A 13449-nucleotide genomic window follows, 5' to 3' on the forward strand; every position below is an offset into this window, starting at 1 on the left:
CATAGCTTCTATTTAGTGCAAGGCTATTTTGAGTGGAATCTTTAACTAAAGACCTTCTCAGATAATGGTCAATCCAAACTGTTTATTTGAAAGGAATGGTAAGCCAACAGCAGACACATTAATGGATTTCCGAGGTCCTTGTTTTGATTTTCCATGACAATCCCAAGCTACCTCAGGTCACTTTTGGAAACTAAAATGGCAATTACAGTTGGCTTCATGATGATGAAAATGGCGGCTGTTTGAAGCAATGAACTTTTTAAAAAAAGAGGACTAAGAGGCAAGGTCAGCAGTAGGACAGGCCAGAATAATTGCTGAGATCAGGATATTGTTATTACTCCACAATTTAAATCATTCCAGTAGAATTTACTATTTCCACTGGTATGAGCAATTATATGCATGTATAAATGTGCAAAGTTCAGTTGACTACTGTTTTTTCAAAATCCATTTAATGTGAATTATCTTATTCCACTTAACACGTAACAGAGCCTAGTGCTTTGCATTTGAACCTGATATAGTTACCATAAAGTAAACTTAAAGTACATTTCTCCGTACCGATGCTTGAAAAGAAATTCAATAATCATGCATTATTATAGAAGATTGTTAAATAACCATCCTCACCAAAGAGACAACTAAAAGGCTATCAAACATTATGAAAATTTATCCACAGCTTGTTAGACATTAGATTTTAACCGTAGTACCACAATTCTTCTAGTATCTACCTACTGGGGAATATAAATGATTATCGTAAGACCAAATTAAATAGACCTTTGATTACACTGATGTAGCCATTATGTTTCTATGCTTCAGTAAATCACACTGCAAAGGTTATAGCACATGGGAAGAAATGTATTAGATGTTTTGCTAAGCAGTTCATGCATTGTGCTAATAATGACATGAAAAGCTAAAAAGATTTAATAATAATTCTATCTCATTAATGATACTGCTAAAACTTCAAATGGGTGTTAATCATCTTAATGTTTATGCATTTGTTAATTGCACAGTTGGGATGGAAATTAATTAAAAGTGGTATATTAAAAATTCAAAGGTTTTATAAAAGTGGCATTTTGATGATAGGGGAAAGTCTGCAGAAAAACAATTTATCATCTCTTTCTTGCCAGAGCAGTGAAAAAAGATCAAGCTTGCTGCAAAATGTGAGTTGGGTGGCCACATAAGTGTGTTAAATAAATAAACGTATGGGAGTTGGGTGGCCATATAAATGTGTTTAATAAATAAATTCAAAAAAACACTGAAAAAATAGTGACTTGCACGAGTTTCAAACGCTGAGGATAAATCTTAAAGAAGTAAGTATTACTGGCATAAATAAGTGGGAATGTGTAAGAGGGAATTATTATGTTGAAAGCTAGTGCTACTTTAGACAATATAGCTCCTTCTATGACCAACTGGTATTTGGGGTTGTGGTCTTCGTCTTTCTCCTGAAGTTTCATACCATAGCATGAACCAGGTGATTAGGAAGTTTTGTCTTAACTGAACTTTTGTATTCAGGAGGAAAAGTTAACTGAACTTTTGTATTAAGGAGGACTTAATCATACCATTCCTATCTAGATCCACTCCTTTCTGTAGATGGAAACAAATTGGTTCCATTTTATGCTCACAAAGCACTTCCAAGGTTCTGGAAAGGTCCTTTTGGAAATGTCAACAGGCACTTTAAAAAGCTCTTTGTAGAAAACAGCAAGCATTTCCAATATACAGTTTTGTCCCACATCAAAGGGGGAAAAATAATTAAAGTCCAAGATTCTTAGAATTTAATTGATGGTTGCCATTGTTGTTACTACTAATTTATATTTTTTTCCCTGAATGCTTAACAGGTCTAACAAATATATTATAATGAAATAAAGACCATCAATGCCCTGAATACAACCCGTATACAACTGGAAAGATCCTAAAATTGGGTTGACCAAAACGATTCACTGACATCTCAGAATAGTTAAAAGCTAATTCCTGAAAAGGTTACCTGCTGCTGCAAAGGCCCTTTGAATCCCAAATTTTCTGCCAGGCGTACTGCTTGAGTATCCTTTACTCCTTCAAAAATATCTATTTCTTCCTGTTACAATAAGGGGCATAAACAAAAAATATTCAGCTGGAAAACAAACATATAATTTCAATGGTATAAAAAATACTTAACATATTCTGCAAATTAGCAATTAAAATTGGGCAACTTGCCAAAATTCCAAGAATGCAGCTACAGGGTATGTTATAATTACCACGCACTCAATGAAAAAGAATCCCTCTGAAAATCATGAAATTCTTCAGGGTAGCATGCTGACAAGGCAATCTGACACCAGTTTTCACTTTTAATTACTGTACAGATGGCATTGATGAATACATGTTCTGTTAATTTTTATGACCAATTTAGACACAGAACAAAAGCAATGTTATTAAGGCCCAACAATATTCTTCTTCGTTTTTTAGTTCAAATATGCATTATTATTGAGGTTATTGCTGCTGCTGTTTACAGAATGTTATGTGCTCACAAAATTATAGACCGGTTCCAGGTTAAGCTTTTTTATTGTCTCATTAAGCATTCTTTCAGGTAGTAGTCAATTCCCCACTCCTATAATTTGAAATAATAGCAGAGTGTTATGTGAAAAGAAAAAGAATTTTGAGTAAATATAATGTTTACCTGCTGAGTGAATAGAGGGATAATTTATAAATCAATAGAATCAGATGCTTTTGCTATTGTTGTTCTATACCACTTCAGACTAGATACAATATTTAAAGTGTTTTGTTGTCATGTTTAGGTAGTGAATATTGCAGGTGGGGCTTTGAGTGCCGTATGCAACAAAATTTCATTTTAATGTATGCCGATTACTGTACAGTAGTACCTCTAGATACGAGCTGCTCCACATGCGAGTATTCCAAGTTACGAGCCGTGACGCGAGCGAAATTTTTGTTCGACACCTGAGCTCAAATTCGGGATACGAGCCGAGCTTCCACTAGGTGGCGCAAGAACAAAGTCTAAAGGCATTCGTACGAGATACGAGTTGATCGACTTACGAGCTCGGGTCTGGAACGAATTAAACTTGTATGTCAAGGTACCACTGTACTTTTAAAAGTGATAATAAAGTTTTTAAAATCAATTCTGAAGTACTGCATATCTCTACCACACTAAACTGAAAAATTAAGGTTCTTGATATCACAGATATCTTCATGAGGATGAAATTAAATAATCTATATTTCCTTTATAGTGATACAGTCTATGATGAACTATATTCCCTGACTTTATAAACTGGCTCTCATATTTTAAAGAGTGCTTGTTGAGGGTACAAGTTTAAGCCCATTTATCTGACTATAATTCCTATTATATACAATTAGACTTTCTTCAACAGGCATGTAAGAACTGTGCAGCAAAAAACCCCAAACAATCTAACTAAGTTAGTATTCATTAGCTTACAAAATGAGTTGAAAAAAGTGGCTTATAAGTGTAATAAATTAAATTTAAATTAAATTAAAATTTATTAATTATCAAAAGTAATTTGCAACTGTTATAAACTCTTCCCAAATTATGTCCCACTTTGTACTACATTCAAATATTTTCCGAAAATGCTCATGTCTGTTCTGCTATAAATGTAAAGTGTGAATAAATAGGTAGTCTTATTTTTTTTAGCATCTGCTACTCCATAAATCGAGTTGCCACACCTCTCTTCAGTATGATGTTATTGTTCATACCTCCCGTAAAAATATCAAATAAGCAATTAAAACAATGCAACAAAAGTTACATTTCAGTGGATTTAGTCCAACAATGTAATTTAAAAGGTTTTTCACACCTCCCCCGGATTTTGTCTGCACCTCCCAACTGGATCCGTCTGCCCCTCCCTCAGGGAGGTACATCTCAGTTAGGGAAAACCTGCTGTAAGTGGTAGCAAGCTCTTTGCCAAGTAAGAACTTTTAATGGGAGATACAGATGAATAGATTAATAGAGCGTGGGAAAGTCTGTACAAGCTCTAACATATGAGAATGATTACATTGTTGTGCTAATAACATAAAACATGTACCTGGAAGTACAGGTAAGTCCTATAATTCAGCCTCAAATTTTTTGTCACTAAGTTTGACAGTTTTTAAGTGAATTTTGCCCCATTTTATGACTTTCCTTGCCACAGTTGTTAAGTGAATCATTGCAGTTGTTAAGCTACTGATACGGTTGTTGAGGAATCTGACTTCCCCATCGACTTTGCTTGTCGGAAGGTTGCAAATGGTGGTTACATGACCCCAGGATGCTGCAACCGTCATAAATATGAGTCAGTTGCCATTTTGATCACATGACCATGAAGATATTGCATGTAAATATGAAAAATGGTCATACAACACTTTTTTCATGTTCCATGGTAATCTCAAGCAGTTACTAAATTATACTAAGTTATAAGCTAAGGACTACTGTATGTAATTATAGTAACTTGTGTGTGATGTCATGATGCCTAAAGGTTATTGATAATCACATTAATTCCTACTTGTGTTAAGTATTTACCAAAATTTACATTAATTAATTAATTAATTATTTTATTCATTAGATTTGTGTTCTGCACATCTCATCTTGAAACAACTTTGGACTGTTTACAAACGGTATATTTAAAATCAAATATTAAAAATTATTAGCTCCCCTTCTGGATGTATCTATAAAAATGCATATAGAAAATCTGGAACATTTGACTAATACTTACAGATACAGTAGTACCTCTAGATACGAGTTTAATTCGTTCCAGAAGGGAGCTTGTATGTCAAACAACTCGTATCTGGAACAAATGGCTTTAGACTTTGTTTTTCCCCTCCGAGATAACCAGAAGCAAGGATTCTTGCGTCACCTAGTGGACACTCGGCTCGTATCCCGAATTTGAGCTCGGGTCTGGAACAGAAATTTCTCTCCCCTCATGGCTCGTAACTTGGAATACTCGCATGTGGAGCAGCTCGTATCTAGAGGTACTACTGTACTGTATTATATCTTCTATAAATAGTCACATTAAACCATATTTGATTATTTATTCAAAGACAATATAGCAATGAACACGAACAATTGTAAACTAAAATGTACCTTGAAAATAAGTTCTGGAGTTTTTGCAGCTACTTCTTCTATATCAACCCCACCTTGTGGGCTACCAACAAGAACAGGTCCATTACAAGCTCGATCCATTAATATTGCAAAATATGTCTCTCTGGAAATGTTTAGTGCTTCTGCCACCATAACCTAAAAAATATAATTTAAGAATATATTATTATTATTACAGTGTTGTTGTTGTTGTTGTTGTTGTTGTTGTTGTTGTTATTATTATTATTATTATTATTATTATTATTATTATTATGCCTTGGCTAACAAGATCCAACAGTCTTCACATTTTGTTGGCTGTATAAGAAATAAAATCTTCCAAATGAGGAAGAGAATCTGGCATATGTAATCAGAGATCAACCCACATTCGGAAATCCTTCAGCAATGGGTTATAAAATCAATTATTTCATTAAAAAGTGGGTAGCTTAATATACTGTTAAAAAATAAATAAAGGGAACACTCAAATAACACATCCTAGATCTGAATGAATGAAATATTCTCACTGAATACTTTGTTCTGTACAAAGTTGAATTTGCACAACAGCATGTGAAATTGATTGTCAATCAGTGTTGCTTCCTAAGTGAACAGTTTGATTTCACAGAAGTTTGATTTACTTGGAGTTATATTGTGTTGTTTAAGTGTTCCCTTTATTTTTTTCAGCAGTGTATATTATCATCATTTATTGTACCATATATTTATGTTTCAACTTTTAGCAATCTGTGAGAGATGGTCTCTATGGGCTGGGGTTGGTGTGATGAAGTACAGTAAAGGAATAGTTTCCTAGGAAGGAGGGAGAACATTCCAGAAAGGGGGTGGGGTGGGGGAAGAAGAGGCAGCTCAGCTCAGCTCAGAGCTAGATAGGAGACAGGGGAAGAAAGTAAGGATAGACACTCCATAGAATCTTCCAAAGTACAGTGGTACCTTGTCTTACAAACTTAATTCGTTCCGTGACCAGGTTTGTAAGAAGAAAAGTTCGTAAGAAGAAGCAATTTTCCCCATAGGAACCAATGTAAAAGCAAATAATGTGTGCAACGCCATCCTAAAAGTCACCCTTTTTGCCTTGCACGGCTGGGAATCCCCACCTCCGGACTTCCATTGCCAGCCGAAGCGCCCGTTCTTGCGTTGTTAGGATTTTCCTGAGCCTCCCCTCACTGGGAATCCCCGCCTCCGGACTTCCATTGCCAGCCAAAGCGCCCGTTCTTACGTTGCTGGGATTTCCCTAAGCCTCCCCTCACTCGGATTCAAAGCAGTGCCGGCAAAAATGAAGGGAATCCCAGCGAGGGGAGCCTCAGGGGAATACCAGCAACACAAGAACGGGTGCTTCGGCTGGCAACAGAAGTCCGGAGGTAGGGATTTCCAGCGAGGAGAGCCTCAGGGGAATCCCAGCACTTTAGTTGGTAACGGAGGTCCGGAGGTGGGGCATCTCAGCGGCGGCGGCTCGGGTTCATAAGGTGAAAGTAGTTCAGAAGAAGAGGCAAAAAAATCTTAAACACCGGGTTTGTATCTCAAAAAGTTCATTAGTAGAGGCGTTCGTAAGATGATGTACCACTGTATATCCTTTAGGGTGAAAGTAGTAAGAATCTACTCTGGCAAGATTTTGTCTATTGTATATAGGCAAATAAAGAAGTGAATATTGGATAGATTGTTCCACAATGTTCTTGGGCTTAGCCCTGAAGAATCACTCATAATACAGATTATCCTCTATGGTGAAGACAGTGGCCCAATTATGGGAGATTAGTAGGTACAGTGGTACCTCATGATACGAACCCCTTGTCATACGAACTTTTCAAGATATGAACCCAGGGTTCGGAATTTTTTTGCCTCTTCTTACGAACTTTTTTCACCTTACGAACCTGCCGCCAGCCGCTGGGATGCCCGACCTCCAGACTTGAGTTCCTCCCGTTTTTTCCCACCCTGTCCTGCCCCATTCTCCCCTCTGGATCTCCATGGGTTTCCTCCGTTTTTCTCCACTCTTTCCTGCCCCATTCTCCCCTCTGGATCTCCATGGGTTTCCTCCGTTTTTCTGCACTCTTTCCTGCCCCATTCTCCCCTCTGGATCTCCATGGGTTTCCTCCGTTTTTCTCCACTCTGTCCTGCCCCATTCTCCCCTCTGGATCTCCATGGGTTTCCTCCGTTTTTCTGCACTCTTTCCTGCCCCATTCTCCCCTCTGGATCTCCATGGGTTTCCTCCGTTTTTCTGCACTCTTTCCTGCCCCATTCTCCCCTCTGGATCTCCATGGGTTTCCTCCGTTTTTCTCCACTCTGTCCTGCCCCATTCTCCCCTCTGGATCTCCATGGGTTTCCTCCGTTTTTCTGCACTCTTTCCTGCCCCATTCTCCCCTCTGGATCTCCATGGATTTCCCTCCCCCCACTCCGTTCGCCTCAGCTTCGTCTGCCAGCAGCTTTTTTTTTTTAAGCCTTAATGTTTCGGATTTTCCTAATCGGCTTGCACGCATTATTGGCTTTTCCGTTGATTCCTATGGGAAACATTGTTTCATCTTACGAACTTTTCACCTTACGAACCTCGTCCTGGAACCAATTAAGTTTGTAAGATGAGGTATTACTGTATAGCGTCTTGGTGGTACAGTGGTTAGAATGCAGTACTGCAGGCTATTTCTGCTGACTGCCAGCTGTCAGCAGTTTGGCAGTTTGAGTCTCACCAGGATTAAGTTTACTCAGCCTTCCATCCTTCCAAGATCGGTAAAACAAGGACCCAGATTGTGGTGGGCAATATGTTGGCTCTGTAAACTGCTTAGAGTGAGCTGTAAAGCACTGTGAAGCAGTATATAAGTCTAAGTGCTATTGCTATAAGAGCCCACTGCCCCTTAATTGCAGCAACCTCCATTAAACATGTGAAAAATAGAATCAAAATATTTTCAACTATTCCAGGGCTGTAGATTTCATGATGGAGGCAAGTTGTCTCCTTTTTCTTTAGGCCTGAGGATCACCCTTGCGAAACAGATTAGACTAAAGCACATTCACATCAACAATAAATACAGCCTAACCATTCACACTATATGCTCACAATATATGCAGCACTGCTGCAATTATTACATCTACATCAAGTCATTGGAATCTCATTTAGCATGTGAAAGAATTAATAATGTATGTCAATAATTTCAGTAGTATATTAAGCAAACAACAAACATAATTCACACACTATAAACACTATGCAAGATTGCGTCTTATCTTAATTGTTAAAGTGAAGCTGCCACACTAACCAGAATAGGATAGCATCTTAAAGGCACGGCAGCTTTAATAACCTTAGAAAGATATTTATAACAAGTGATGGCCTTCCTTATTTAGCCTTCTGATAGCAATAGGCATTAAATGATATCTTTATTGCAAGATTATGAATTCTATATTATCTATCCTAGGAATGGATGGATTGATGGGCAAAATGTTTTGTGCAGAAAGATTAACATGGAGAAAATAAAATGTGGACAGAATAGTGACAATAAAGAAACATGACTGCAGGAAGAGACGGGTGGGGAACATAGGTTATGCTCTGCTTGAAGACCTAGCAGCAGCAAACAAAAGAAAGACGCTGGACCACACTTGAATTGAAACATGACAAAAGTGAGAGCTAGTCTGGTATAGTTGTTAAGGCAGTGATGGCGAACCTGTTTTTCCTCGTGTGCTGAAAGAGCGTGCATGCGCACTATCATGCATGCACAAGTGCCCACACCCATTATTCAATGCCCGAGGAGGGCAAAAACAGCTTTCCACACACACACGGAGGCCAGAAATGGCCTGTTTCCCAACTTCTGGTGGGCCCAATAGGCTCATGTTTTGTGCTCCCCAGGCTCCAAAGGCATCCTCCCCCATCCTCCTGGAGGCTCTCTGGAAGCCAAAAGTGGTCTCCCAGAGCCTCTCTATGACCCCAAAATCAGCTGGCCAGTGCACACATGCACCTTGGAGCTGAGCTAGGGCAACAAATTGTGTGCCAACAGATATGGCTCCACCAGTGCCATAGGTTCGCCATCACTGGGTTAAGGCATCGGGTGGGAAACTATGGGTTCTAGGTCCTTTTTTAGGTAGAGAATGAGATGGCTGACATTGGGTCAATGACGCTCTCAGTCCTGGGAAGAAGACAATGGCAAGCCACTTCTGAAAAACCTTATCAAGAAAAATGGGCAAACTTGTCCATTTAGTTAACATAAGGCACAGGCATAAACAAAAATATGAGAGTTTTGGTGGTAGAAGTACTGTGTTTCCCTAAAAATTATATATGTATGTATGTGATTTATAAGCCAACCAACTCCTTCCAGACTCTGGGTGGCGTACAACAGTTTAAAACAATATAAAAACAATATAAAAAACAATATAAAACCCTTAGAACAATATAAAAAATTTAACACCCTTAAAAATAAATCATATCCACTTAACTGAGGCTAGAGGTATTGCTCAAACCATGTGAGTCTAGAGTAGTGATGGCAAACCTTTTTGGCTTCATGTGCCAAAAGAGTATATGTGTGTATAGCTAACATGCACACAGATGTCCACACCCATTCCTTAGCCCCCAATGTGTGTGCACCCCTGTGCTGCCCCCTGCACAAGCGCACAACCCCTGCGCATGCGCACAAGGCTCACTGAAGCCTGGGATGGTGAAAAAAATGGGTAAACTAGAAGTCAGTTTTTCCGACTGACTGACTGACTGACTGACTGACTGACTGACTGACTGACTGACTGACTGACTGACTGACTGACTGACTGACTTCCTTCCTTCCTTCCTTCCTTCCCTCCCCTCCCTTCAGATTTACCCACAAGAAACTATAATTTGGCATTTCTTGTGACATATGATGGGGCCACTTTTTATTTGTGATAGAATTCCATCTGCACATGTTCATTATAGCTCAGTGTTAGAGAATTTTATTTTACCCAATGGAATTCTAGTAGTCCAATACACTGACAGATTGACCAACTTTTTATTCTGGTTTATGCATAGTACAGCAAATATCTGTACTTATTTTCCTTTTATAGCTCAATGTGCTATCTGGGTGGTAAAGAACTGGATCTTTAGTCCATACAGGCACAGAAAGGACTCTCCAATACATGCAGACAAAAAATACATGCCATGGAGATGCAACATGGTATTGTATGTATTGTATAAAACTTGGGACATGTATAAAACAAGCAGTAGGACCTTCAAATATAGACTCACCAACACTCAAGATTTATACCTGCATTTTTCTATACATACTGTACAGATTACAAATAATACTCTGGGAAACAATCCATGGGCAATATGTCAATATACATAAAACACCGACACATACATACAGGTGTGTAAAAATACTTCAATACCTAAAATGCATGTCCATGCAAGAATATCCCACAACATACAAATATGAACCAAAAAAAGTCTGATTCCATACATGAAATTATACCCATTTTAGACAAAAATTATTAATACTGCCCCAAATCAGGAGGAATAAGACAAAATACTTGAATTTTAAATGAAGGGATGGAATTCACTTTCTTATTATTGAAACCCTCTGTGATAGCTTCCATAGAATATTATTATAAGAAACTCTAATTATTTTTGTTTAAAAATCCATCCATCTAAATGAAACTTCAATAAAGTTAAATTTTTTTATTACTTGGAGAACAGGGGCAGGTAAATCAACTACGATATACTGAAAGTGTCTTTGAAGATAACCAAACTTTCCAAATGTCACGATGCCATAGGAGAATTTTATGTAAACCTATAAAATAGCTGCCCATGTTTGAAGGAGCCAGGGGGGAAACTCTGTTTATTTAAGATAGATTGATCTTGCACTAACATTTTTATGTATCACTGCAAGGAAAGAAATGTACTTTCAGAAGCTCATTGGTTGATAAAGAAACCAACTGCACCCAGGACTATAAACTAGGTTGTATCACTTCTAACCCAACTTTCTCAAGACATCCTGTGATATGGAATTTCACTGGTTTATGAGAGTTCTCTATTGAAAACTCCTGCTTCCTCTCAGGAGATGTAATAATTATATGGCTTCTTGTTGGGGTAAGAAGAACTATGTAACTCCAGCTGTATGGGGGCAAGACATGGGGGAGCGGTACACTATATTGCTTTATATCCTAATAAATCTCAAGAATAACTTCACAGTAGTTTTGTGTAACATTTGTTATCTCAACTTTAAATCTAATAACTGCTTCCAGAGACACATATAAATGCCACCAGGAATCACATTTATGCACTGTTTTAGCAAATGGTACATTTTTGGCCTTATAGGCTGAAAGAATTGCTAGGAAGATAAGATGAAACAAGACAAAAAAACCTCTTCCTTATAGATGAATCCATGCATGGAAGTAAGATACTCACTGTGACCAAAAGTGAACTGCCTTCCCTAATCTTCTGGTAATAAAACAAAATGATTGTCCAGATTTTCTTTCAGTCCAGTGAAAGAAAAAGAACAGTCCATTTTTACGGAAGCTCTGATTGATACTTCAAAGAATTTGCAAAATTCAGACGGGAGTCAAGGAGCTTGAAACTTCTTTCCAATTGAAAATTGTATTTTGGAAATCAGTTCTCTATTTGATCAAAATCCTGGAAACAATTCTGTTTAAGTCTGAAGGTATCTTTTTTTTAAACAAAATCAGAGATATTCGTTGCCAATCTCTCTTCCTACAAACTACACTACATCATTTGTCTACTTTATGGCAGCATTAATAGACTAAGGCAAGCTTTAATGCATGGTGGCCTAACCTTTAGGCTTGCATGAGCCACACTGAGTGAAAAGAAATTGGGCCACATGTAAAATATTTCTTTTTTTTCCTTTTTATTGGATTTGTATGCCGCCCCTCTCCGCAGATTCGGGGCGGCTAACAACAGTGGTAAAACAACATGAACAATCCAACTAATAAAAACAACTAAAAAACCCTTATTATAAAAAACCAAACATACACACAAACATACCATGCATAACTTGTAATAGCCTACGGGGAAAGGATAACTTAACTCCCCCATGCCTGGCGACAAAGGTGGGTCTTAAGTAATTTGCGAAAGACAAAGAGGGTGGGGGTCGTTCTAATCTCTGGGGGGAGTTGGTTCCAGAGGGCCGGGGCCACCACAGAGAAGGCTCTTCCCCTGGAGCCCGCCAAACTACATTGTTTGGTCGATGGGACCCGGAGAAGGCCAACTCTATGGGACCTTATCGGCCGCTGGGATTCGTGCGGTAGAAGGCGGTTCCGGATGTATTCTGGCCCAATGCTATGTAGGGCTTTAAAGGTCATTACCAACACTTTGAATTGTGACCGGAAACCGATCGGCAGCCAGTGCAGGCCGCGGAGTGTTGCAGAAACATGGGTGAATCTAGGAAGCCCCACGATAGCTCTCGCGGCCGCATTCTGCACGATCTGAAGTTTCCGAACACTTTTCAAAGGTAGCCCCATGTAGAGAGCATTGCAGTAATCGAATCGAAATATGTAACATAGTTGTTAGTATATAGTACGTAACCTACTTGGGTGTTGCCATACAGTAAATAACAATGTTAGTTTGTAAAAGATAAAGACTGTACCTTTAAAGAAATATTACAGGTTGGCCATAAGAGGGCGCCAACACCGTTCCCTTTGGGGGAGTTACTTTGTTAGAGATATACTTGCCATGAGTTCTATTCTTGCTGTGTGCGTGGTTTGTAAACATTTAGAGCTATATTGTTGATTCTGTATATTTGTAAATAATAATATTGTTGTATGTACATTGATACTAAGTCTGAGTCATTGTCTGGCTAACCCACATTACCTACACTCAACAACTTAATGTATGTTGAAGGTTTCGTATCAAGACATACTAACAATAGTTAATATTAATATTTTGCAATCTTGTGGGGCTACATGCAGCCCATGGATTAGGCACTTCTGATTTAATTTAATATGTTAGTATCCTAATATCCTTTGTCTTTCTCAACAAATAATCAAAATAGTCATCACCGATTCCCAAATGACTTGACACTTGTGTGCTAATATAACTAGAAACATACTTTTCAAATTTAACTTCACCATGAATAAGTCATATTTTAGTGATAAGTAAAAGAACCACCTTTCGTGTCAGTATATCCAAGGCCATTAAAGTAATGATCAGGATAAGATGAATAGTTTAGGAAGGGTAAACGTTGTTTTTAGATCTTTAAAATGTTCTTGTATTGTCTATATTTAATTATTCCAGTGAAATTAATGAATCTTTGCTTACAAACATGAAGAACTACAATCTGAAATAGTTTTAAGTCAAGAATTCAGTCATCACAAACATTAACTGAATTATGGATAAGACATTATTTAATTTCTGTTTTTTTAAGCTCTATCATGGATCACTATTATTTTCTATCTCCCAAAAAAACTTCTTGCGTTTCTTAGAAGACAGCTCTATCAAGGGCTGTAAGTCTTCAAGGTTA

General features: G+C 38.0%; 1 protein-coding gene across 1 annotated transcript in view; it reads right to left on the reverse strand.

Moving 5' to 3' along the window:
- SUCLG2 (succinate-CoA ligase GDP-forming subunit beta) overlaps window positions 1–13449 on the reverse strand; it is a 366453-nt gene that overhangs the window by 140672 nt on the left and 212332 nt on the right. The window contains exons 5-6 of the mRNA XM_070738185.1: window positions 5045–5197; window positions 1973–2062 (exon numbers count right to left, since the gene is read on the reverse strand). Coding sequence (XP_070594286.1) covers window positions 1973–2062; window positions 5045–5197 — 243 coding nt within the window. The remainder of the gene's footprint in view (window positions 1–1972; window positions 2063–5044; window positions 5198–13449) is intronic.

The sequence above is a fragment of the Erythrolamprus reginae genome, chromosome 2 (assembly GCF_031021105.1).
Source record: "Erythrolamprus reginae isolate rEryReg1 chromosome 2, rEryReg1.hap1, whole genome shotgun sequence".
NCBI lineage: Eukaryota > Metazoa > Chordata > Lepidosauria > Squamata > Dipsadidae > Erythrolamprus > Erythrolamprus reginae.